The 26611-nt window shown below is 57.0% G+C and overlaps 1 protein-coding gene across 1 annotated transcript in view; it reads right to left on the bottom strand.

Annotated features, from left to right (window-relative positions):
- Positions 1–9159: 9159 nt before the first annotated feature.
- Positions 9160–26611, bottom strand: part of PKP1 (plakophilin 1) — a 42608-nt gene continuing 25156 nt past the window's right edge. The window contains exons 3-13 of the mRNA XM_075540528.1: positions 22372–22766; positions 20636–20780; positions 19595–19802; positions 18680–18857; positions 16856–16970; positions 15530–15685; positions 14469–14645; positions 12371–12524; positions 11791–11977; positions 11234–11318; positions 9160–9234 (exon numbers count right to left, since the gene is read on the bottom strand). Coding sequence (XP_075396643.1) covers positions 9160–9234; positions 11234–11318; positions 11791–11977; positions 12371–12524; positions 14469–14645; positions 15530–15685; positions 16856–16970; positions 18680–18857; positions 19595–19802; positions 20636–20780; positions 22372–22766 — 1875 coding nt within the window. The remainder of the gene's footprint in view (positions 9235–11233; positions 11319–11790; positions 11978–12370; positions 12525–14468; positions 14646–15529; positions 15686–16855; positions 16971–18679; positions 18858–19594; positions 19803–20635; positions 20781–22371; positions 22767–26611) is intronic.

Below are 26611 nucleotides of genomic sequence, written 5' to 3'. Positions count from 1 at the left end.
ATAAAACCGAGCCTACACCTGTCCTGGGGCCCCGCATTTCAACTCTCTGCTGATTCGATGCTGACTTGCAGGGAGCCTGTAGGACACGGTCGAACTGCCCCTTTGGGTTTCCCAGACGGTGACTTTTAACAGGAGAAGAAAGGCTGGTCGTCTCAAGTTGCTGACCTTGCAGCTAGCAGCCCAATGGGCAGCAACTAAGCCTCCGGGGCTCCCAAGAGAAAAGACAACCTATACCCATAACATACTTATGCCGGGAAACTCATAGCAGCTGTCTTCATTGTGACCAGAACCTACCAACAACTTGAGTATCCACCCATCATCAGAGTGGCCAGACACACGCAGACATTCAGACGGTGGCCGACGGCTGCTGCTGGCAGCTGCCTTCTGATTCATGGTGACCTTACACATCTCGGAACAAAGCATTGCCCTGCCCTGTGCCCTCTCCCAAGGAACCCTAGCAGGGCAGTGGGTTAACCATGGGGCTGCTAATTGCAAGATCGGTGCTTCAAACACACGAGCTGTGCTGCGGAATCCAAGAGGAGGGACCTGTGTGGTCCCAGAAAGATTTGCAGTCTCGGGGACCCCAAGGAGCAGTTGGCGATCAGTGCTCCAGGGCTGCTGTGAGTTGGGCCAGGGCGTCCACTTTGCCAAGCACAATGGGCTTCTCTGGGGATTGGTCATTTCCAGGGATGTGTCCAAAGTAAGCGCCTTCTACGATGCTCTGGCTGTGTTTCGTCCATGACTGACTGGTTAGTTCTTCTGGTTCTCCATGAATGGAAGATCATTCAACAACAAAACCAGTGAGCGGCTGAGCCACACACCAAGATCAGTCACCAAAAGATGCCGAACGCCAAGGAGTCTCACATGAGCAGCTCCATTTCAAAAGGCAACATCAATTCCACGTGAGGGATGAGTAGAAGTTGCCTCTTAGGAAGGAAGCGATCTGACTTGGAAAACCTGGGAGGAACCAGATACGAGGGCAGCAGGGGGGCATCCCGGGAGAGGTTTGGCTTTAGTCGGATACAAATTATACCTAAGAAGGAAGGCGGGAGGGAAGAAGAACCAGGCCAGTGGTTGGTTCTCACTTCTCACTTCTCACCTTGCCTGCCTGGTCCTGCCTCTCTTCAAGGACACCACATTCTCAGAGTTCTCATTTCCACCTTCCTGGCTGCTCCGCCTCACTCGCTCCGGCCAGTTCTCCACCCTCTCCTGTGTCCTCCATGCTCAGCCCTGGGCCTTGTGGTTTTAACCCCCCCCCCCCCGCCCTTGCTTCAAGAAGGGTGGCTTCCCACTACGGTTCTAGGCTTTCTTTAGAACGTGGGACACTGGGTGTCATTGTCCGCTCCCTCAACTGCAGCTGGAGCCTGCAGGAGAAAAACGGACTTTCTATTCTTGTAAAGAGTTCCTGTCTCAGAAACCCACGGGGGGCAGTTCTGCCCTGTTCTGTAGGACTCCTAAGAGCTGGACTAGACTCAATGGCAGCGGGTTTGGTTTTTGTTTTATAAACACATGAATCCCCCAGTCATGAAAGTTCCTAAGGGTTGATGAAAGGAGTTGGGGCGTGGGGAGCAGGCTGCCCTTTCCGTACGAGGCATCTGAGGACCCTCCAGCAGTCAGGTTATCAGCTTGGAGGGCTGATGGGGGACTCAGTGACAGGTATTCAGCTGGGCCAAGTTGGCTCTGCTCATCTGCCCCCATATCCCCAGGCCTGCTTTGCTCATAGGCCAATCCCCCCAGAAATCAGAAAAGAGGCCCCACTCTTGATCAGGGGGGCTCAATGAAGACCTTTGTCATCCTTGGACGCTTACACTAAATGCACTCGTGGCCCACATGGGAATGACTTTTTTTAACTGTACAGTTTATGAATAACTAGGGGGGAAGTGAAGGACCTAATGCACGAAGGGTTTCCCCGTGTTTGCCAGTAGTAGCCATAACCATGGTGGTCAGCGTTGTACATGCATACGGGGGGGGGAGGCGGGGGGGCGTTGTGTTACTGGGTAGCAGGAAACAGATCTACAATAGCAACAGACAGGCCTGGCAAACACACTGCTGAGCTAGCGACGTGAGACACAGAAAGGTATACAATGCAACCCATTTATACAAGGTTCAAAAGCTGGCAAAAATGACTCAATGGCGTTCTCGGCGCCGGCTTGGCCTCAAGGGTCTAGGCGCATCCTTCGGCTGCTCAAAATAAGTTGCAGAGGCTGTTTCTGCGAGTCCTGTAACTGGCCCGGGTCACAGCTGATGGAGTAAAGCAGAGCAACCAGTTGCTGTATTCGGATGCAAAGTTCCATGGACCATGTAGCTGGATTTTTAAAGAAATGACAGCTCAGAGAAAGAAGAGATGAAAACATCACAGCGAGACCATGCAGCCAGAAGGCAGTGAAACCTCTAAAATGCCTAAAGAAAAACTGCCAAAACAATATGATATCCAGCGAAAATATCTTTCTCCCCCCTCCCTTCAGATTCCTTGTCTCTCAGATCTAAATATTGGTCTGAGTGGCTAACAAGAAGGAAAAGTAAAACTGAAGTGGACTTGGAGTCTTTAATAACTTACAAGTCCATTTCAAACATAAGGGAAAAAAATATCTTTCAAAACTCCTAAGTGAAATAAAAGCTTTCTTCAGAAAAACCAATCTGAAGAGTTCTTTGCCAGCAGACCTGTACTACATCTCTTTGGGCAGAAAATACTGATAGAAATCCGCAACTATACGAACAAAAAAAGAATGCTAGAAATGATAGCTATGCAGTAATGTGTATATTTGCATAATATTTTAATTTTCCTAAAAGGTGAAAAATTCCACTGAGGCTAGGACAGCACAATTACTGTAATTGCTGTCAATAAACCTGCAAAATCGGGGGGAAAAAAGACTCAATGGCATTAGAAATAGAATAGTGGTCCCCCTTGGAGAAGGTCTAGGAACAGCAAGGGGCCCAAGGAGGGCTTTGGGGGTGTCCTGCTTTTCCCCCTGGGTGCTGGTTAGAGGGTGTGTTCAGTGGTGGAAACAGCTCCACAGCTAAGGTGGGCACTTGTCTAGTTCAACAAAAGCTTTTTAAACACCAGAGCGTTTGCAGATTTTGGATTTACAACATGATGTTACATTTTGGAGCCAACGCCTGTCGTTCAGGTCTCAAAAGCTCCTGTTTTAGAAACGCTAGGTCTAGTGGGGAGTCCCGGGGATACAGTAGTTAAAGGTTAGCTGCTAACCTCAATGCCAGCAGTTCAAACCCACTTGTGACTCTGCAAGAGAAGTTGTGGCAGCTGCCTTCCATCAAGATTTGCAGCCTTTCAAACAAACCCTATGGGGGCAGTTCTACTCTGTCCTACGAAGTGGCTATGAGTCAGTCAGAATCAACATAACAGAAGGTTTTGAATGGTGTCTTATACAAGAGCATTGGTGGGTCAGTGGTAAGACCCTTGACTTCCATGCAGGAGATCTGGGTTCAATTGCTGACCAATGCATCTCACGTGTTGTTGCAGGGGCAGTGGATCATTTCGTGTGGCTCTTCTAGCCAAAGTGTCTTACTCCCGCCAAACCTTTTCCTGCCTGAGTCTGGTAAGGAGCTAGGGGGAGATACAGATATGGTGCACCTGTGAGTGATTGTGAACAGGTTTCCCTGGAGTGCCACCCTGCTGTGTATAAATGAGGCCTCTGAGAAGCAGGAGGAGGGATCTCATGATCAGCAAGAGCCAGGTGTGGAGCGTGTCCCCTGGACCTGACACCCCTGCACAGTGACCCTCCTGGGTCCAGAGGGCAGCTGCAACTTCAGAGGAGCAGCAGCTGAACCAGCCGCCAGCACCTGGCGCAGAGCGGTGGACTTCCCCGCCCACGGAGCAAGTAATGTGGCGTGCTTCTGTGCAGGAGACTGGTTTGCAGAGTAGGGGGCCTCCGGGTACTTAATTGGGGAAGTTGAGCTTGCTGACCCACAGATGTGGAGCTGAGTGCCTTTGGGGTGCTTCTGGGCCCTTAATTCTGGGTGCTGGGCTTTCTGGCCCATGGAGCTTAAGCTGAATGCCTTACAGCAGTGTGGTATGCCCATTGGGCATGTTTTAACAGACTTGACAAAACTTTGCGACATGTCCTGATAAACCACGCTGAGCACTTCCCACGGGCATTTCAACTTGTCAACTTCATTAATAAGCCCTTGAATCAGGAGTTTGGTCTGTGAGTTCTCTGTCACCATCACCATGGATATTAGAACCTGGAGAAGTTAAATTGAGAACACTAAAACTACAAAGCGGTCATTACCGGTCTGTCCGTGGGGGCATGCATGCCGCTATGACAGGGAACAGGTGTCAGTCTTGACTCCAGGCCAAGGTGGGCCAGGAAGACAGGCCTGGTGATTCCCTCCTATCATCAGCTCCTGGAACCCCTTCAGACACAACCGTCCAATCCTCAACCCATCAAGATGAAGCCGAAACAGTGCCTGACCCTGAGCCCTGGCGGGGCATGTCTTCAATACACCCGGGCTCCTCTCACCCCGAGTTCTTCCCCACCGGAACCCTGCCTTTCAGAGAGTAGGGATCCCATAGGGGTGGCTCTTCCATTCACTCATGGTGTGACAATGGGCACACTATTCCCTCAGAGCCACTGAACTTACCTGTAACACGAGCATCGCTGCGCTAGCTCACAGAGCAGCAGGGGGTGACGGCACAGCCTCTCCCCCTATGGGGCGCTATCACTCCCTGTAGGTTACAGGGGCTGTGAGCAGCCCCACATTCCCAAATAGCACCCCAAAGAATCCACTACTTGAGAGATTCAAAGAAACGACAACAATTTATTGATTTCCAAAGAAAGCGAATACATAGTGTATCCCACAGGGCACTTGGGCCCAGACAGTGCCAGGTTCTTATACAAACAGGAAGCCAGGAGTGAGGGGGTGGACTGTGGGGAGGCCCCACGATACTTCAAGGAAACCCCAAAGTGACCTCCACTGCACATCCCATAATCCCAGATGTGGTCACCTGCCATCCCACCTCTTGGTAAGGCTCAGGGTGGGCTAGTGGAGCATCCCACTGCCCCCGCTGCCCTTCGGTTCCTGAGACCACACTGGAAAGGCGGCCGTGGGCCAGTGACTGGATTGGTCTGACACACAGGTCAGGAGTGCCTGGGGGCGGGGACAGGGCCATGGAACGGTCTGTGTCCCTCCTCCTTTGACCCCAAAAGGAATGGTTCAGTTTGGGTGTCACATCTGGTACTCTGCAGACCAACGTGGCTAGAATACGGAGACATGCCTGGGGTGCAGACAGCCCAGCAAACCCCTTTCTCCATAACCTCTCTCAGCTCTTCCTCTTCCAAAGGGACACCCATGGACCATCGGTGGGAGTGACAGGCCTGTTGGCCAACCTGAGAGCAGCCCTTAAAATCAGAGTTGGCGTGATTGCTTGCCTTAGCTGGCTGGAATCTGAAGAGGGCAGGAGCACCTGCCTGCTCGCGCCGGGTCAGGAGAAGACGGGCTGAATCGCTCGCAGTCGGTGGTAGTTAGAGCAAGGGGCTCCCACCTGTCACAATGGGCTCACTTGCCCCGGTGAATTTCCCTCATGTCCTGATTGCGCTCAAACCAGAAAACCAAGCACGCTGCCAGCAAGTCGATGCCGACTCACAGCGGCCCTATCAGGGAGAATAGAATTGCCTCTGCCAGTTCTCAGACTCACTTTCTCAGGAAGCAGGCAGCCAAAGCTATCTCCCACAGAGGGGCTGGTGGGTTCACACTGCCGACCTTGCAGTGAGCAGCCCAACAGCGCAAAGCCCACGGCACCAGGAGGGTGCCTCTGACTGGACGGGGGACCCTAGAGCCAACGAGCCCTGTCTCCTCTTCCCTTCAGGAGAATGTGACAGGGGCTTGGTCCCTTTGGTTCATGGATGCCTGGTGCCTGTGAGATGCAATAAATAGTGCTTAAGAAATGCAAGCTGCTGGGCCCGGGCTACTGGAGCAGGAGCCATGCCCACACGGCCCTGGGGAGGGAGGGGTGAGCCAGGAATGGACCCCAACCCTGAGTGGGACCAAGGGAAGACCTCTCAGCCCCACAGCATGGTGGACACCTGGCGAGGGCAGGGAGACCCTTCAGAACAACAGGGTGGCACATCTGGCCTTGCCCTTCCTGAGTCTAGAACAGGTTTTCCAGTTTGGGTTGCCAGGGTGAGAAGTAGGGGCGAGTGGGTGTGGTGGGTGCACGGAAGGAAAGGGGGCTTGGATGGAGGAGAACCAACCGAGAGGGACATCTTTGGGAGAAGGATGTGGCCACCGCTGCTGTGAGGTGTGGTCCAGCCTGTTCGCACGCGAAGTCCCCAAAGCGCAACAGCAGAACAAAACACTGCCCGGTCCTGTGTCATCCTCACATGGCTTCTCTGCAGCCCGAGTGTCAGCTCGGCCTGTGCCTGGTGGCCAAGGCCAACTGAATCCCGCAGTGCTGTCTCAGGAGGTGGGGGCAGAACCAAAGAGAATCCCAGGGCCTCTGAGCTGCTCCACTTTGCAGCACACAGGAAGCTTCTCCACCAGGTGCCTGGAGGTCCTGCTGCTACTTCTCATCTGAAATGCAAGCGTCTGGGGTCTTGGATGTGGCTGGTGCCTTGACAGGCCATTTTACAGCACCCCTGAGCTCCCCCAAAGACAAAAGGAGGCATGGAGGTGGGGGCTCAGGGGAGGTGGAGCAGCCTCTAGCAGGGGCACCAGCCACTGGGGTCCTGGCACCCTGGACTCTCTGCCATTCCCCTCACTTCCCTTCCTCCACGGCTCCCAGGACCCAAACCCTCCCTCATTTGGGTCTCAGCAGACATGCTGGTGGGTGGGAGGTTACCCCCCACCCATTCATTTTCAAATACAGCCCTGGCCCACAGGCAGGGGGCAGGCTTTGCTCTGCATCCTCTGCTCCAGTCTCCTCTGCCAAGGTGGATCCAGGCTGCACTCGCCCAAAGCAACGGGCGTACCCTCTTTCTCCAGCAGCAGGTAGATAACAAGCCCCCCTGAAGGCAGGGGCTCTGTGGATGGCGCCTGCCCAGAAGACCCCTCTCTCTGGCTTCCACTCCTCAAACAGCTGTCCTCCAGCTTCAGACTTGGCCCACCCCTCGTCCTGGCGGCCTCCTGGGAAGGGTGGCCTTACCGGACACCCTCAGTTGTCCCACGAGATACACAGCATCCCAACCACTTTGCCAACCTCCCTCCTGCAAAGCAGCCTCTTAAGAGGAGGGGTTATACCCACCCCCACCGCCCCTGGGAGGCAGCAGGTGAGGCCCTTGGGACCGTCTGAGACCCGGCCCTGGGGAAGGCCCGGCCCTGGCTCACTCCACCTCTAACTATGGGCAGCAAACCACAAAGGATGCTGTGCTCACTCGCAAGGAAGCAACAAGGGACGGTCCAGTTCACCACCGCAAGCCTAAGCCGCCATGAAAGAGCTGCCCCAGCTTTTTACAATTTGGGTTCATTCTTTCTGATGTTCATGCTCGTGTGCACACCCACACACACCCGCATGCACGCCCACACACACTCGCACGCTTACATTATACACACACGTATATACACACACACCATTTTTCAGAGAAAGAAGTATTGACATAAGATAGAAGTCCCCTTTAACTCAAGAAAGGCCCCTCCCAACCCTCCCCGCCGCCCCCATTGCCTGCTAGTTCCCCAAGGAAAAAAAAAACCCATAAAAGAATCTAACAATATCCCCATCGTCCACAGTGTTAGGTTTCCCTCAGTGGCATTTGAACGTCTCCAAATACTGCACGGGGTGGACGGAGCACTCCAGCCAGCGAGGCCCGGGAGTCTCAGCTGGGTCGTAGTGGTGCTGGAAGAGAAGTGGTCGGGTTAGCAATCAGCGTCAGATCTTTCCATACCAGCAAGGCTGGCCGGGGCTGCCGCCCGCTTCCCACCCTCTGAGCTGTGCTCCGCCGGCCTCCGATTCAGGATCACCAGGACGAATTCAAGGACCGCTCTTGTGGGCTCAGAGACTTGTCAGTGTTGGCCCCCGCCGCCATGCTGTCCCTTGACCACTGCATTCTCCGGGCAAGGCCCCTGCACAGGGCCAAGTGTCTGGACCGAGTGTACTGAGTTCAGTCTTTGTCTCTTAGCTGACTTCATCTGTCAGGGCAGGGTCTGAAGTCTCGTTAACCCTCGCCTGGCCAAAGCTATAGCCCTCGCTGCTACCAGGTTCTCCAGGGGTCCTGGAAATAGGGAGGGGGCCTGCAAATGAGTCAGGGCACTAAGACGTCCCCTTCAGCTCAGCAACCCTGCCTGTCCTCACCTGTGGCAACTTGCAGATGGCTCGATACCAGCGCTGCCTCTGACGGCCCTCTCTAGGTTTGGCCGAGGCTGGTCATGAATCTGGGAGCTCGGGTGATGTAGTGGGCTGGGCTGAGATCCACAAGGGTGGGAAAGATGAGGCTTTCTCGTCCAATAGAGAGTTCCAGTCTCGGAACCCTCCCGGGGCAGTTCTATCCTGTGCTATAGGGTCGCTGTGGTCGGCATCGGGCCCACGGCAGGGAGTTGGTGGTTGAGTTGGCTGACCACCTCAATGCGATCCTTGACTTGCCTGCCTCAGAAACACTGGGTGCTTGTTTAAAAAGGCGCCCAGCCTACCCCAGAGCCAGCGGGGAGCGGGGAGCGTGCAGCTTAGCGCACACATCCAAGTCCACTCTGAGGAAAGCTTGGAGAGGTTCTGAGTGTGCGGTCTGTCGGTGGACAGCTGGGAATAAGCGTGTCCACACTGACACGTGCAGAGACTGGGAAGTCTACTGCAAAGGATGAGAGAGTGAGTTGTGGCCCAGACTGACGGGAGACGTAACTCTGGGCCTCAGGGAGGGGCAGGGGTGGGGTCCACACCAGTCCACTGGCTGGCATTGCCTGGGCTGTGAAGCCTGCAGCCTGAATGGTTAGATGGAGCAGCTCTGTCTGGCTCTCAGGCCCTGGTGATGCCCCAGGGCACTGTCGGCCTTAGTGTGTTGGGTAGGTCAGCGTATCACCATGGCCACAGAGCTCACACAGCTCCCCGTGCATGCAGCGCTGTGTCTGCCAGGGCGGAGGGTACCACCTACATTCCTGGTGCGCAGGCCTGGCCCCCTTCTCTGAGACTGGCTGAGGACACCACCCTTGAGGCTCCCCTGCCTCAGGGGTGGACTGATGCTTACCTGCACGCTGAACTTGCTGGGACAGGGTCTCTTAGAATCGGGAGGTGAAGTTCCTCAGGCTGTTGGCCCCGGTCAAGTTGCCCAGCATGTTCCTATCGAAGCCTTGCTGTGGGAGAGAGAGGACGAGGGCGTGAACGATCCCAGAATGAAACAGAGCAGCGCTGCCTGCCGGGCCCGAACTGCCCACCCTGGGCCTCCTCCACCAGGACGCCTCATCTCTGGCAGCACTACCCCGCCCTCTGGACTGTCATGATTGTCCTCTGACCGCCTGTCCGAGCAGGGGCACTGATACGGGGCTGGCCAAGTGCGCCCCCAACGCTGTTGACAGACCAGCCCTACCTGCCCTTCCCAGCAAGCAGCGGTCCCGTGTCGCGCCCGCCCTCACTATGGTGCTGTGGGAAAGGAGCACCTAACTGTCGGACGGAGGACAAAGGTCACTCATTACGGGGGGTGAGGGTGGAGGGCGGTTCCCGGAGATTGTGACCACAGAGGTCTCCTGGGCTGATGTGCCGGAGAAGAGCTGGCTCTCTTCCCCTCTCGGGGTGGGTCTCCTGGTCCTGCAGCCTCCTCAGCCCCCAGATGAGGGTCCCTCTGTGCTGCTGCCCTGGCCCTGGAGACTTTCCCACGATCTTCTCTCTTTCACAGCCCTGCCATCTGCCCACAGCTCCAGTCAGAAGGCAGCTCCCAAGGCCCCATGCCGGGTCCCTACGGGGACCCATCTAATTGGTTCAGAGCAGCCCCGCCCCTCCTCCCATCAGAGCACCACTTTTTCCCCTTGGAAAGCTTTCTGGCCATCACCCCACCATCTCTGTGTCTGCGAACGAAACCGCAGTGTCCCCAAGCTCACAGCCCAGCATGGTCAATCCTACTGTTCTGCTCGCTCACCTCTTGTCACTAATGTCCAGCCGCCAGTGGTTACCTGCTGGGCTGCCGACTATAAGGTCAGCAGTTCTAAACCACCAGCTGCTCTCAGTGAGAAAGACGGGGCTTGCTGCTCCCGTAGAGAGTGGCAGCCTCAGAAACCCTGTCCCACAAGGGCCCCAGGAGCTGGCAACGACCCGATGGCTGTGAGTTTTATCGTTGCCTGCGTCCCATCCACAGAACATCTGCCTGCGTCTCCACAGAACATTTGCCTGCATCCCATCCACAGAACATCTACCTGCGTCCCATCCACAGAACATCTGCCTGTGTCCCATCCATAGAACATCTGCCTGCGTCTCCACAGAACATCTGCCTGCGTCCCGTCCACAAAACATCTGCCGGCGTCCCATCCACAGAACATCTGCCTGTGTCTCATCCACAGAACATCTGCCTGTGTCTCATCCACAGAACATCTGTCTGCGTCCCATCCACAGAACAACTGCCTGTGTCCCGTCCACAAAACATCTGCCTGTGTCTCCACAGAACATCTGCCTGTGTCCCATCCACAGAACATCTGCCGGCGTCCCATTCACAGAACATCTGCCTGCGTCTCATCCACAGAACATCTGTCTGCGTCCCATCCACAGAACAACTGCCTGTGTCCCATCCACAGAACATCTGCCTGCGTCTCCACAGAACATCTGCCTGTGTCCCATCCACAGAACAACTGCCTGTGTCCCATCCACAGAACATCTGCCTGTGTCCCATCCACAGAACATCTGCCTGCGTCCCGTCCACAGAATAGCTGCCTACGTCCCATCCACAGAACAACTGCCTGTATCTCATCCATAGAACAGCTGCCCTGAGAACGGAAATGCAGGACTCACGGGGAGAGTTCCTAAGCGAGACATGGTCAGGGAGGCCTTGGGGTTGGTGAGTTTGGGGGTGCTGAAGACAGAGGTCACCCGGACCACCACAGCAGCCTCCAGGGGTTCCCGCTCTGCTCAGTCTTGTTCATGGGGATGAAGTGGGCTGGCCTAGGCGGTGGCTTAAAGGAGCCCTGGAGGTGCTGTGGATTAAGCACTGAAAGGGCAGGGATTTGAACCTGGCAGCTGCTCTGGAGCAGAAAGATGCAGCGGTCCACTCCCACAAAGGCTTACACTCTCCAGGAAACTCCCAGGGGAAGACCCACCCTGTCCTATGGGGACAGTTCAGCCAGATAGGAGGGCAGCACGGGCTCTTACCTGTCTCAGGAGAGTCTGCAGTTCCTTGATGGACCACATGTCAGACAGGAGTAGGCGGGCAGCTTCTGCAGCCTTGGGGGAAGAGCTGGGCGGGTGGGGGGTTCCTTTGTGAGGCACAGGGCGGCCTACACTCCACCCTCCCACCCTCACCACAAGGTCTTAGAAACTTGGGCGGCCCCACAGGGTACCAAAGAGAGGCTCCCCATGGGGGCATGGTGACCTCTGGCCATTCTCTACATCAGCACAGCCTCCAGCTCCTGTCCACCTGGAGGCACCCCAAGATTCTACTGGAGGGCTCCCCTTGACCTATCCCTAACCACTGCTCTGTGGGGACAGAGCCTCACGGAGCAGGACAATGCTCCTACACAGCCAGACGGACCATTCTAAGCCTCCTGCTGGCCTTCTGAGGATGCAGCACCCCGCTGTGTCCCCAGCTAAGATCCCCTCTGGGCAGTCCTGGGGGCTGATGCTAACCCTTAGCATGCCAGCCCTCAGCTTCTTGGGGAGCCCCAGTCCCCGGGCTGCACTGGGTGCTGCTGGGAGCAGGCTAGCCCCACCTGTTGCGGCACAAGTTGAGGAGGTTGTTGAGCATGCTGCTGGAGAAGTGCTGCTTGGCCATCTGCGGCTGGGAGGCCATCAGGTTCCTCACAGTGTAGCAAGCCGACGACAGGATGTCCTCGGAGTTGTTGGTGTTGCCGGTGTGGCTGGTGAGGAGCCTGGCCACCTCTGGGAACACTTGGTTCCCTGGGAGAACAAAGCAGAGGAAGGCTCAGGCTCAGGCCGGCCTGCGGAGGGGTGGAGGGGCTGTGCAGGTCCCTCGGGGGCCAGGGGCCTCGACTGTCCTCACCCAGGTTCTGAGCAAGGCCGCTCCCCAGGGCTCGTTCCAGCTCTAATTCAGGGGCTGGAGAGCCAGACCAGACTCTACAAACCTGCTGCTCTTCCACCCCACGGTGACCTGCTCTCCTGGCCGGCTTCCCCGGCTGGAGTGCTCACCCCACAGGATCTGGTTAGAGATCCCGACCTGCACTCAGGCTCTGGAACGTCGAGGGTCTGCTAAGGGGTCTGCTCCCCCTCCAGTCAGGCAGGAGAGACACGTGGGTGGGGCGTGGGGTGGAAGCCCATGGGGGCGGCACGTACCCATCACTCTGTGCAGCACCGGGTGGCGGGACATGTTGCTCAGGAGGGAGGCTCCAGACCGCACCACGTCGGAGTTGCCGGACTGCAGGAGGCGGGCAATCTGCGGCAAGCCCTTCTCCTTCAACCCAATCAACTGGCTCATGCCATTGGACATCTATGGAGAGGATGGAGTGAGAGCCGGGCCGCGCCCACACCTCCCTGGGCACCCCGGAGGGCTGAAGAGGCCTGGGTCCCCTGAGCCCTCTCCAGGGCCTTTCTCTCTCGTGAGTTGGAGTATGGCAGAGATGGACAACCTGTGCTCCTCACACTGGGCAAAGGGCAGAAGAGCAGTCGAAACACACCTCCCCCTTCCCTGACACTGATGCCTGCTCCCTGGGGACTTGGGGCCCGTGTGGGTGGGGGCAGGGGAACCTCAGTTCAATCACCTGTGGGGGACCCAGAAGCAGCTTTCAGGCCAGATCACCCCTCACCCCTCTCTCTCAGCTCCGACCCACTTCCTCTCCACCCGCAGTGTGGGTCCTCCCAGGAAACTCTGGAGGACATCTGCCTGGAGTCTCCTAACGCCCCACTGCACACAGCTGCTGCTTAATTGCTTTCTGCTGAAGGTGACCCCGTAGGGGGCAGGGGGACGAAGCCGAACTGCTCCCAGAAGGCTTTCCAGTCTGTGACCTCTGAGGAGGAGCTCCCAGGTGTCTTGCAGGGCACCTCTGAGTGCATGCAAAGTGCCAACCTTTCAGCTGGTAGCTGAGTGCTTCCTGCTGGCACCCACCCGGAAACCCTTCCAAGCCCTCTGCATTGCCAGAACGTGTGTGTGCATGTCTATGCATGTGTGTGTGCATATACATGTGTGCGATGGACACGCATGCATGTTGAGCACTTGGCTGAGACAAAGAGCACCCAGAGAGGGTGAAGGCTGGCCCTCAGGAGCTGTAATCCAGTGTTGCCTGGGCACAGGTCAGCTTCACCTGGACCTCGAAGGGGCAAAGCCAACCTGGACCTTACTGGGTCCTGGCTAGGGCGGCAATCTCTAAGACCACTAGCCTCACACCCTCAGTCTGGAAAGTTTTCTTACTCATTGCTCATAATACACCCTGGCCCTGCTGCTGCTGCACTGTGCCCTCTTGTCCTTGGTGAGGACGAAGAGCAACCCCCTACCGACCCTTCCTGGAGTGCAAACCGGGGCCCTGCAGCTCCACTCCCTAGTAGCCTGCTTCTCAAAGGACACTCAACCTGCAAGTCCAGGCTGCTGCTGCCACATCGCCCGCAAGCCTCTATTTACTTCCCGGTCCATTCAACAAACGGGGGGCTCCCTGTCATGGGACCCCCACATACGTGTTGGAGTCCTACCCCCTACACCTATGGACAAGTCCTGGTTGGCCAGGAGGCTTTATGTGCTGCGTCAGGGAGGCTGTATCAATGTAGGGTAGATTCTAAACCGAATCACGTCTGAGTTATAAAAGGGGGGAGCAGACAGAGAGCAGGCGGACACGGGGGAGAGGCGGGTGCTATCTAAGGACGGCAGAGGCAGATGCGTCTTTGAGCCGAGGAGCATGGAGGATTGCCAGCAGCTTCTAGAAGTGCGCTGAGGCAGAGAAGGACCTCGCCAGAAAGCCAGGCCCTGTATTCGAGTTTCTAGCTTCCCGAGCTGTGAGAAGAGACACTTCTGTCCCTTAAAGCCAGCACACTGGTGGTGGTGTTGATGCAGCTGCATCAGCGGATCATGACACAGACATGCTCTTCACCCCTGTCCCTGAGTCAGGGACAGAGGCCCGGTGGGTCGGGCAGGGCTTTCAAGGAGGGATCCAGGGGCAAAAGGATTAGGTGGCTAAAGCCACAGAAGTGGATCCCCCCACTGGGCAGCCCCATGAGTTCCTAAATGACAGAGACATATCTGCTTCATCAGGAGCCTTGGCCAGAGCCTCGCGTCAACCAAGAGCTCTGTGCATGTGGAGTGAAGTCTGGAGCTTCTATGCACTGGCTGCCATGCAGATGGGGACAGGATCCTGGGGTGTGTGTGGGGGGGGGGGCAGGAGAAGCAGGGACTGGCCCATGACTGCAGAAAGGAGGAGGAGCAGCGGGCAGGGGTGGCCCCTCTTACCAGCCCCTTGCTGGCCGTCAGGTTCTGCAAGGCACCGGCACAGGCCTCCAGGGTGGCATCTTTCTTGCTCTTGCCCATGAGATTCAGGTAGGTGCGGATGGCATCTGAGTGGTACAGCCAGCTGCTGCCCTTAGGATTGGTCTCTTCCTCAGGAAGGGGGCAGTCATAGTTGTTGTTCTGGGGACAAAGAGCAGATCAACGGGGAGCCCAGTCCAGGGACCAACCCAAGCCTTCTGACTCTCCCCACCCCCTCTGACCCCAAGGTCATGGTTCCTGAAGGCGTGGAGGGGCTGGGGCAGAGCTTCTCAGGGGGAGAACAGCCACCGAGGCAGGGAGCCCAGAGACCCTTTCTTACATCCTGTCTCTGTGTTCTGCAGCAGCTCCGTAGGAGCAGGGCAAAGTCTGTGGGCCTCGGCCCTGTGCCCCGGGGAGAGAGGGCACATGTGATGTCTTGGGAAGGGTGGTCCAGGGCAACCTCTGTCCAAACCTTCTAGCTGGGAAAGGCCACTGTGGGATCGCCCACAGCGCTTTCTCCCTCCCAGCCTCACTTCCTGAAATGGATGGTCCCCAGGCCAGTAGGCTGATCCAGTTCTGCCTTCTATATGGTGCCCAGCATGAGCCGCCCTGGGGAGGACGCCTGCTCCTCCGTCCACAGCACCCCTCTGCCTCTGAGGAGGCCGGGTGGGCTTGGGCATCGCATGGACAGCAGTCCATAGGCACTAAGGCTGGAGAGGTGGTCAAGTTCGGCTATCTCAGAATCCTCAGGGGGAGTGGGGGAAGACCAGAGAAGGCCTGGCCCGTTATACAGTAAGGGGCACTGAGGCCTTCCAACTCGGGGATGATGCTTTTGACCTTGGGGGGTGGGGTCTGTGCTTCCTCAATCGGAGACTCAGATCCTTTCTGGACGTGCCCTGGAGGGCCAGGTGACCCTGGTTGAGACTTTGGGGTGGGCTTGTCCTCCAGGATGACTTTTTGTCTCCAGGAAGGCTGGAAGGAAAGGTGGCTGAGCCCCGGGGCTGGGTAGGCCTCGAGGGGGGGGGTATGCTACGGGCGGCGCTCACCATCATCTTGTCGCTCTTGTTGCTGAAGCAGCCGGTGGAGGACTTCTCCGTGTAGGCATTGCGGGTGTTGTACTCCAGTTGGCGGTAGCGGGTCGGCACCTCCGCGTCCAGGCGGTAGGAGAGGTTGTGCAGGATGCACATGCAGTTCTCCACCGACTGGGGAGGAACGGAAGCACAGGGCCTGAGCGTTGGCCCCCATCTGGGCAGCCCTCCCCCACAGGCACATGCCAGACAGGCAGCTCCTCAGGCTGCACACCACTCCCCGTCGCCCAGTGATGATACTCCCTGGGACCGGGGTTTGAATCTTGGCTGTATTGTTCCCTGGTTGTGTGTCTTCAAAGTTGACTTTGGACTTCCCGTTCCTCAACTGCCAAAGGGGCTAAAGCCACCTAGTCCTCTGAGCTATCGGAGGGTCATGTATGACAAGTTCTTGCCTTGGGACATACAGATGGACAAAATAGATACTGGCTACTGCCACTACTGGTGCACAGGGTTAAGTATTGGGCTGCTGACTACAAGGTCGGTGGTTCCAGCCCATGATCTGTGCCCCTGGAGCAAGATGAGGCTGTCTACCCCCATAGACGCACAGCCTCCGGAACCCTGAGGAGCAACTCTCATCTGTCCTGCAGGGCCATGGTGTGTCAGACTCGCCCTGACAGCAGGGGGCTCGGGTTTGGGGAAGCTGGCACAGACGAAGGTGTCATCTCAGGGAGGACCCCGAGGCTGCCTGTGAGCTGCAGGGTGGGCTCCCAGGTCCTGAGCATCATTAGCTTCCGCACCGCAAACCCTCACTGATATGTGTGTGCTCGGGGCTACACCCTCCTCTACCGACTCTGCCCATCAGCAGAACAACCCACACAGCCTGCAGGGCAGGGTTCTTCTGACCACCTCCATTGGAAGGATGGAGACATCAGATGCCCACATTTGAAGGACAGAGACAGTAGATGCCCACATTTGAAGAGCAGACATCAGATGCCCACACTTGCTCAGCCTCCAGGTGAGGGGGAGGTGATGGCTGTGCCAGGTTGGCTGCTGAGCCTGAACCACCACGGTGGCCTGGCCCTCTGGGTGGGAGCACCCTGCATCCAGATGACCCTCTGTTCTGCTCTAGTCTTTCTGCCCAGCCCCTCAACTGGTCATGCCTTGGAGTGGTACGGGGTACCCCTGGTGGCCGTGCCTCGGAGACACCCAGGAGGGGCAGGCCTGGCTGGGAGAGTCTGGAAAGGATAGCATCAGAGCTGCCGCGATGGAGAAATAGGAGCTGGAGCTGAAGCTCCGACAAGGAGGAGGCGGGAGCTGGCCCTGCAGGGGGACTGCCATTCTCACCTTATCATCACAGCGGCTGGCTGCCACGCAGTTCTGGACATAGGCCACCAGGGAATCAATGAGGCCTGTGTAGTTACGCATGGTCTGCCTGCCCAGGTCGGCGGAGCTCAGGTTCCTGTGGGGGGAGCACAGCGGGGGAGGATGGGAGGCAGAGAAGGGGGAGCAGGAATGAACAGGCAGGCAGAGGAGGTGGAGTGGGGTTGTCGTAGGAGGAGCAAGGAGAAGGAAAGGAAAGAACAGAAGGGAAGAAAAAACAGGAGGGAGGAAGGAAGAAAGAATCATTTAACGGAATTTTGTCCAGTTACAGGAAAGGCCGAGATGGGGTCCCATCTGAAGCCAGTTCTTTCTGCCCTCTGTCTGGGTGGTCCCTGGCTCTTTCAAAGGGTTGAAGCTAACTGGATGCTAACTGAGAGGTAAGTCCACCCAGGAGTGCTTCAGAAAGAACCCCTGGCGGTCTGCTTCCTAACACCAGCCCCCGAAAATCCCCTCGGAGCACACCCTACTCCGACCCGCACGCGTCACCATAAGCCAGAGTCTACGCAGTGGATGACTGACCCTGCCTCTATGGGGAGCCCAGGTGGTGCCGTGGGTTATGGGTTAGGCCGCTAACCATAAGGTCGGCTGTTCAAACCCACAGGCTGCTCCTCAGGAGAAAGATGAGGCTGTCTGCTCCCATAAAGATTTACAGCAGCAGTTCTCAACCTGTGGGCCATGACCCCATTCACAGGGGTCACCTGATTCATAAGAGTAGCAAAATGACAGTTATGAAGTAGCAACAAAAATAATTTTATGGTTGGGAGGTACTATATTAAAGGGTCATGGCATTAGGAAGGTTGAGAACCACTGATTTACAGTCTCAGAAACCCTAAGGAGTAGGTTTACTCTGTTCTATAGGATCCCTGCGAGGTAGGGGTGGGGTGGGGGTGGGACATGCCTCTGCTGAAGCTGGTGCCCAGGCACACATCCACACTAGGGGGCAATCGTGAGCGCCAGTGCAGGTGGGAAGAAATCCCAGCAGTCCTAGGGGTGCTGGGCCAGGTGCAGGATGGGGAGTGGAGCTGAGGCGGGGCTGGACTGGGGGCCGGAGGCACCTCCTACCAGCACCGTGCTCTGTTCGGGGCGGTGGGCTCCTGCCCAAGCAATCGAGGCCCATCAATCCAGAGCAGGCAGGGTGTGGCTGCTGTTGCCCCCGGCAGCCCTGCAGCCCCATAAACTCCTTAATTACACAGTTCTCATCTCCTCCCTGAAGGTTGGCATGGAGGCTGCAGGGTGATGCCCTAGGGTAGGCAGGGCAGCATGTGCCAACTGCAGCCACCACCCTCAGGGGGCACAAAGCCCATGGGAGCATGGAGAAATGTCACGGGACCCCTGTTACACACACACACACACACACACACACACACACCTGTGCCAACCAATCCCAACTTGCAGACCTCAACTACTAGAATCTCCAGGGACTTGCCACACCCTGGGGTGGCACTCAAGAAACTTCATGCCAACCAATAAGGCATAAGGATTTAGTACCCCCGCTGGGGAGTGACTCAGGAGCCAATCAGCAGCCTGCCGCCTGAAAGATGGCTCTTCCAGATAGTAGGAGAGATGGATTTTCCAATAGGGATATGCCCATCCAGGCCAGCCCACTCTTGGCTTGCTGGGCTCCCTCCAGAGGTGGTCCCCGCATCCTAAGCCTCACCGCACTCAGGGCAGCTAGGACTGCCTGGGGTTCCTGGGTCTGGGAGCCGCCTGGCTTGGGGGGCTAGCACGAGGCTATAAGTTGTTCTGGAGAAGGGGCCCCAGCTGGACCCATCTGCCCCCATCTCTCACCTCAAGCAGCCGGTAGCATTGAAGAAGACCTCAGGATCCACCACCTCCCTGGTCACGTTACTGTTGCCGTCACACCAGCCGGAGAAGGGGATGATGACGCGGTCAGCCAGGACGGGCAGGGCGTTGGCGATGAGCTCCTCCTTCAGCTCATCCGTGGATGACAGGTTCCAGAGCAGCCCTTGAGGGGGTGGGGGGTCAAGGACAGTCAGCCCAACACCTGCCCACCTTAAGAGGACCCCAGGGACCATAGTCCTACCCCTAGGCTGAGGCCCACTGAGATGCCGCCTCCAGGTAGACCTGGTCTACCAACCCTGTTGTCTGGTGAGTCCCTTTTCTCAACATTCCAACCTGTCCACAGGCTCTCTGGGAGCAGAGGGCAACATAAGAGTCCTCTACGGGGGTCCCTGGGTCTGGGGGCACGGAGACAAGTTACGTGGTCCAAGGTCATCTGATGGCTGGCCATACTATTTACATCCTAGCCCGCCGAACTTCCTCATGTTAGTTTCCTCCTGAAAGCATCCGGACTTACTTAGCAACTGCTCCTGTGCACAGGGTCTCCCTTCCCACTTGAGCCCCTTGGGGTGATGTCAATCTCCGGATCTCCCTCCCTCCCCCTTACTCACTTACTCTGGTTTTTGGATACAGGATAGGTGCGTACGACCTATTCCCTCCTGCCTTCATTCCCGTCACCTGCACATCTCAGGGCCTGCTGAGCAAACCTTGCCCGGACATTAGCTCCCCTCTCCTGGCCCTCTCTCTTCCAAGTGACCTTGACACTACCCTCAGTCCCCATCCCTAGCCTGGCCAAAAGCAGTGCCACTGAGCCCCATGGAGCTGAATGTGGCCAACAGTGCTTTGACCCAGCCCTGAGGACCATCCCTGACCCCTCTGGGGTCCCCGGCTGGATCTCCCTACCGGTGAGTTGTTTCTGGATCTCAGTGCTCCCCGTTCTCCGCAAGAGGTTGACGGCCTCGCAGATCCCGTTCTGCCTGCGGGTCTCCAGCTTGTTGGTGTTGCTCCTGAACACCAGGTTGCGCAGGGCCCCGGCAGAGGCCTGCTGGGTGTTCTGATTGGGGCTTCGGAGAAGGTCCACCAGCTTACAGATGCCTCCTAGCTGATAGACCTACCGGAGGGAACAGGGCCGCCATGTTGCCCGGTCAAGGGCGGGGCTAAGGCTGATCTAAAAATCCTCTATTCAAAGTGATTTTGTTATTATTTTGTTTTGATCAGACCCCAAGTAACTCCTTTTAACACCAGAAATATCCACACCAACCTAAATCAATAAGCAACATGGAGCAGGGGATCCGACTGTAACCAGAAGCCCCAAGGCAGTACAGAGTAGTCACTTTCTCCCCTGGGCCCCATGTTCCTTCTCTGGACCATGGTGGTGGGATCAGATGGAAAAATGGACAGAGGCCATTGTTAAAACCCAACAGCAAAACACAAAATGTACAGGAGGCCCTCCCAAGAAACTCCTCCTTCGAGTCCAGGTGGCCCACCTCATCTTGGGCTCTCAAGGTAGCACCTGCCTGATCGACAACCCCAGACTGATTGGCTGAGCCTGGAGCATGTCCCCCTGCCCCCAGACATGGGAGCAGCACCACGATGCCTGCTGAGAGGAGCAGGGGTGGGACTAGAAGGATGAGAGGCGAGGGGCAAAGAGGCCCACCTTGCTCTGCTGTGGAGTCGGGGGGTGGGGGGCTCGGTTGCACTAGTCACTGTACGGAGATATCTCTTCCATGTTCTATGGGGAAACCCACTCAGGTCCCCAGTGTTATGATGCCCAGCTGTGCTCCCGAGAGGTGCCAACCAGACACCTCGCCCAGGTAGCCGGAGGAAGGGGAGTGAGAGGGATCAACTGCAAACACTTCCGTTCCCCTCGACACGCAGGGCCAGGCAGACACCGTCAGTCCTGCCCAGGTCAACCGGGAAGGGCCATGGCAGCCAGTCCGTTACCTGCTGCTTGGCAGACTCATCCTGGAAGCAGGTGTGCTGGATGTAATAGGCCCCGATGGCCTGGTACTTCTCATCCTGGGAGCTCAGGTACTGCACAGCCTTGGGGATGGTCAGCCCGCTGCACTCGATGTCCTCGCTGCAGATCCTGGGCGGCACGGGGCAGAGGGGTGGGTCACACAGGGCGGGTGGGGGCTCGGGCCCGGGGCTCCACAATCCTCCTTGCCCATGTGAGCGCTACGGCTGTTATCTGCCTTCTGAAGGACTAAAATGAGACTGCTCTGGGAAAACACCCAGTGGAACAGCTGCCCCCACGGAGGGAAACATCGAGCTGTGCTGAAGTCCTGGCCCTGGGGTAGCGCCCAAGCAGGGAAGTTAGCTTTGCACCTAGAAAATCTCTGCTCTTCACTGAGGGGATGCTCTCTACTTGCCCTTTCATCTCTCACCTTTGTGCCTGGTGTGTGGGAAATGGATGAGAATAAGCACGAGTCCATCCTTCCGTCCATCCATCTACCTATCCATCCATCCATTCATCCACCCACTCGGACTCTTCTGACCAAACACATATTCTCACATCCTTCCTCCTGTCCTCAGAGCCACTCCTTCCTGCTCACCGTGAACCACCTAGCAGACATTGGCCAACAGTGCCCTGCCTGGCTCTCTTTTCCAAGCCCCACATCCATCAGCTGACACCCTTGGACCAGACAAGAGCTCACAGCTCAGAGACCCACGGCACCTCCTCTAGAGTGTGGCTCATGGTCAAACTGCATTAAACTGACCACCGAGGACATGTGTTAGTTTGAAAATATGAAGTGGCTGATAACCAATATTTTTTTTAAACCACATAACCGGAAATCTCATGTTTCCACGGAGCCCTCTGGCTTCCCTGGGCCTCTCTCACACGCCTTAGCCTCCAACAAAGGTTCACCCCAGCAAGCCTGCTCTCGGAACGTGCTTCTGTTTAGCGTGGATACCCTTCTCTGGCCTACCCATGAGACCCGGGTCACACACAAGGCCCCGTGGCAGTTCCACTTTCCTGTGAAGTCCTTCCCAGGACAGCAGGCCTCTCTTCCACGAGAGGGGCTCACTCACAGGATGCCTTTTTTGTATGTCTGTGTCTGGATTCCCCTCCCCCACAGAGACTAGGGGTTCTCTGAGGTGCCCACCCAAACTCAAACCCACTGCCATCCCGTAACACCGACCATGGCCCCTCTCCTCTCCTGTCTCGGACACCGCCTTGTGCTCTATCCTGAACACAGATGCCCAAGGCCAGAGGTTCTCTAGTTCCACCAGCACTTGGGGGATCTGCTCGCCCCCCTCTCTTGGCATCTCTGAGACAGGAGGTCCAGGTGGGGCTCAAGAGTGGGCGTGTCTCAGAAGCTCTGGGAATGCCGATGCCGCGAGTTCTGGGACTCGCTTAAGAATCCCTGTCCTCACTCTGCTCTTCATCTGCAGCCCCTAGAACCAACATCCTATTTCTATTGCTACCCCGGGCTCCAGAGAGAGTAAACATCTAGAAAATGATGACAACCACAGGGGTACAAGCATGCTTGAGACCATTGATGTAGGGACTGATAGAAGAGCTGTAAGAGCCTCCATAACATGATCTTATAAGAAAAAACCAAAACCGACATACTCAACAGCCCTGCTTCCAGGCTGAGGCTCCATCACCTGGCTCACACTGAGACCCCGCAGAGGCCTCCCACCGGCCCCTGCCCGCCCTGCCCTGCCACACTCACTTAGAGCTGGCCCTCGAGTGGCCAAAGGACAGGTCCTTGTTGCAGGAGATGGGAGGCACGCACACCGGGTCTTGCTTGGAGGTGCAGGAGGGTGGGTGCATGGGGCACTTCTTCACTGGCTTCTGGCCACTGCAGGTGCTGTAGAAGCTGTAGCGGTTCTGGGTGGTCTTGTGGCCCTTGCTGCCCAGTGTGCCCTTGCGCAGGGTGCCCCTCGGGTCACAGTAGAGGTCGGGCTCGCTGCGGCTCGCCTTGATCTTCTGCATGAAGCAGATATCACTGCCCGCGCCGGGGGTGGCACAGCCGCCCCGCGGGTACTGCCGGCCCCAGCTCTCCATCTGGCTGTAGGAGCTGAAGCGCCTGTTGTCAGAGTCCCGCTTGAGGGTCCCGTTGTAGACCTGGGTGAAGACGGGGAGAAAGGGTCTGTCAAGCTTCCTGACCAGCGGTCCTGGAATCCGCCGGGGCCCCCATCACCCCCACCCCATCCTGCCATCCTCTTGCCGGATCACTGGCTGGGAATGTTCCAGAATCCCTTTGGAGTGTAAGGGACCTTAGCTATCATCAAATGCACGGTGTTTCACCCTGCTGGTGGCGACCCTTTGGGGTGATGAAATCAGCGGGGGGTGCGGGCCAGGGGAGGTGCCCATCATTAAAGCGATGCATGGAAGAGAAGAGGCTGTCATTTGAGGAGTTTGACAGGTGGTGGTCTGGTCCCACAATAGGTCAGTTAAGGAGGGGAGACCGCAGTCCAGAAAGGGCAGGGGTCTTCCAATCATCACTTGGGGCGGGGGGAGGTGACCTAGGACGTGAGCCCATGTCTCTAAGCACACACTCTTCCCAGATACAGCGACCCTGCCCTGGCTACCTCCGCTCTGTGCATGATACCCACCCACCCCATCTGGCTGAAGACTGCTTCCCAAGGCGAGAACCAGTGGTACAGAGTCTGCACTGACTCAGAGCAGCACTGTGCCCCACAGGGCTCCCAGGCAGTGTCACTTGGAAGTGGGTCACCAGGCCTTTCTTCTGAGATGCCTCTGCATGGACTTGAACCTCTAACCTTGTGGGGAGCAACTGGGCTTGTGAACCATTTGTTCCACCAGGGGCTTCCTTTTCACCATTCCTTGTCTGCTACATCCTTCCCCTTGTCTGCCCTCTGCCGGGGCAAGAAGCAAATGAGTACAGAACGTGTGTGTGTGTGTGTGTGTGTGTGTGTGTGTGTGTGTATGTGTGTGTGTGTGTGAGAGAGAGAGAGAGAGAGAGAGAGAGAGAGAGAGAGAAGAAAATGACCCTGATCCCAGCCCCTGTGTGACAGGAGCTCTCTGCACACTGGACACGTGAGGGCAGCTGGGGCCTGCAGGGTGGACCCAAGTAAAGGCCTTCAGGAGCATGACTGTCAGGTCTGCAGGGAGCAAGGACAGAGGACCATTCCCATGGCAGAGCACACAAGGACATCATGATGCTCTGGGCAGCCGGTTGAGACCCAGGGGAGTCAGTCTTCTGGGAAGGGCGTGCCTGCCAAGCCCGAGTTGAGGTGGGAATTTGCTCCAGAGAGGAGCGGTACCAGGAGGACTTTCCCAGGAGCTGCCAGGCTGGTGGGTCTGGCCTGTTCCAACTCGTTGCAGACCAGAGGATCAACCAGAGGCCGATCAAATGTCGCCACACAGGTGCTGACTCGGGACTCACCTTTCCTGAGAAGTGCTCGGGCCAAGTCCAGCAGCCCAGATCCTGCCTGCCTCACCCCATGTGTGTGTGTGTGTGTGTGTGTGTGTGTGTGTGTGTGTGTGTGTGTTTAGTGCTTTAGGGGGAAGTGGTAAGGCACGTGATAGGGCAATTTCCCTCCAGGCCAGATCTACCCACAACAGGCTGGGAGGGGTCACCCCTACAGGGCGCCCCTCAGAGAGCACAGACCATCTTGACTCTGGAGGGCACTCCAGGATGACCGGGTATCAGGCAACCAGTCAGAAATGGCGTCCCAGGCTCAGGAGCTAAAAGCTGCTAACACTGGCAATGACAGGCTTGCTCTTCCACCCACAAGCCCAGCTATACACTCAGGCAGGCACCTCGGTCTCCCCCAGACTGGGTTCAACCAACTCGCCCTGGGGGTGGGGGTGGGGGTGCTGCACCGAGGAGAACAAGGGAATGGTCGTTTTCTGAGAGATTGGACACAGACTAAGCACCTAGAGCAGTGGTTCTCAACCTTCCTAATGCCGTGACCCTTTAATACAGTTCCTTATGTTGTGGGGACCCCCAACCATAAAATCATTTTCGTTGCTACTTCATCGCTGTCATTTTGCTACTGTTATGAATCGGGTAACCCCTGGGAAAGGGTCGTTCGACCCCCAAAGGGGTTGTGATCCACAGGTTGAGAACCACTGACCTAGTAAGTTATGTGCCAGGTCTGAGATGGGCCTCTGAGGCTGGGCTGTGGCACACCCTCCTGAGCTCCGCTCCCTCCCCCCAGGGGGCGGGCGGCACCGTGGTGGCGGGAGCCAAGGCCTTAAATGGAAATGCACAACGGGTGCCCTTGTTCTCGGTAGATGACAGGGCTTGACGTCATCGTGGGCATCGTGGGGCGATCTCGCTGATTGCACCTGGCTCCGCTCCCCATGCTGGGAAAAGGCGGGCAGCGTCCCGGTCTTCTCAGCCTGGGTGAGCTGCCCACAAGGAGTGGGTGTGGCGGGGAGACCAGGAGCTGGGCATCTTCCGCTCCAGTGCCACCGGCCACATCCCCATGATGTCACCCAGCCCTGAGGACCTTGCTTAGAGCCAGGGTCTTGGGCTGAAGTCTCAGAACCTAGGGGCTGAGGGTGACCCTCCCTGCCCTGCCACTCTGTGCCGGGTCTCTGAGATGTGGTGTACATGCCTCTACTCAGCCAGGTGCTGCCTTCCCTTGAAACCCTCCAGAACACAGAAGAGGCAGCTGAGCCCCAAGTCCCCCTGCCCACTTGGCCGACCTGGGAGCAAGGGGAAGCCTGGCGCCAGGGCGTCAGGACCACATTGGGGACCAGGTGCGTAGCTCAGGCTCATTGTGCTCAGGCTCACAGCCGAGGAGGACGCTCTGAGACGGGAAACTTGGAGCCAAGTTGCTCAAGCTGAATTGGGCCACCGTAGATTGCTAGATGGGTGACCTTGAGCAGGTGACTCAACCCTTCTGTCCCTCAGTTCCTCCGTTTGTAAAACTGGGGTTGGAATGGTGCCCCGTGTCTAGGGTGGTTGGGAGAATTCAATGAGATGATGTTTGTGAAGCGCTGAGGCTTGCTTGTTCATTGGGGCCCCAGGGTGGCAGGCAAGCTGTCTGCCCCTGGAAGCTGGCTGAAGGGTTTTAAGCTGCCCAAGCCATACTGCAAAGAGCAAACAGGTTGTCACACCAGGTGACAAACCCAGGATGCCAGAGCAGCCCAGGAGGCAGGTGTGAGGCAGGACGTGGAGCCCAATTCTGGCCTCACCTGACAGCCACCAAACAGGCTTCACTGTATTTCATAAACACGGAGGGGTGATCTGTCCAGTTGGCACACCGGAGCCAAGCTTGATGACCACATGACATAGAGCCTTGCTTCAGGCCCGAACAGCCTGCTGTGTCTTTACCTGGGTGCCCGTGGCATTTGGGGCAGGAAGGTCCTTCCCTGATCAGATGTCCCAAGCATTGCAGGGCTCTGATTGTTCCTAGTCTTCAGGCCACAAGCGCCAACAATTCCTCTCCATCGTGATGTCTAGCCAAAGCGCCCCCCCCCAAACCCTCCCTTCCAGGTCCGGAGCGAGTAGCTGCAGGCAGAATGGAATGAGCGGGCGCTGCGCGTGCACAGGTGTGCCCACCAGAGGCAGAGGGATTTGTTGGCTGTGCGAAGTCTCCCAGCCTCATTCCCACACCCAGAGAGTGATCTAGTGACTCCGCTGCCATTGTCCTAGCTCTGAATACAAAGACACTCACATACACCCCTTGCCTGGTTGTCCCACCTGTCTTTGGGAAACTTCAGCCTTCAGTGGATCTTAACATTCCAGAGGCTGGAAACTCAATGTCCCAGGAGCAGATCTGACCCTTCCATCAGAAAGCAGGCTGGGCTGGACAACCAGGTGGAAGCGAGCTAGAGAACCAGGCTTCTCAGCCTGAGAGACCAGTGGGCTATTCAGGGGCAAGTCCTAGAACTACACTTCAGGTTGGGCTAGGGGACTCTGATTTGGGCAAGGAGCCTCTCCTCAGCCTCTTGCTCACCCCCTAGGCCTCTCTTCCCTCCTCCTTCTTAGG

The sequence above is a fragment of the Tenrec ecaudatus genome, chromosome 1 (genome assembly GCF_050624435.1).
Source record: "Tenrec ecaudatus isolate mTenEca1 chromosome 1, mTenEca1.hap1, whole genome shotgun sequence".
NCBI lineage: Eukaryota > Metazoa > Chordata > Mammalia > Afrosoricida > Tenrecidae > Tenrec > Tenrec ecaudatus.
This window is presented reverse-complemented; position numbering and strand designations above follow the sequence as displayed.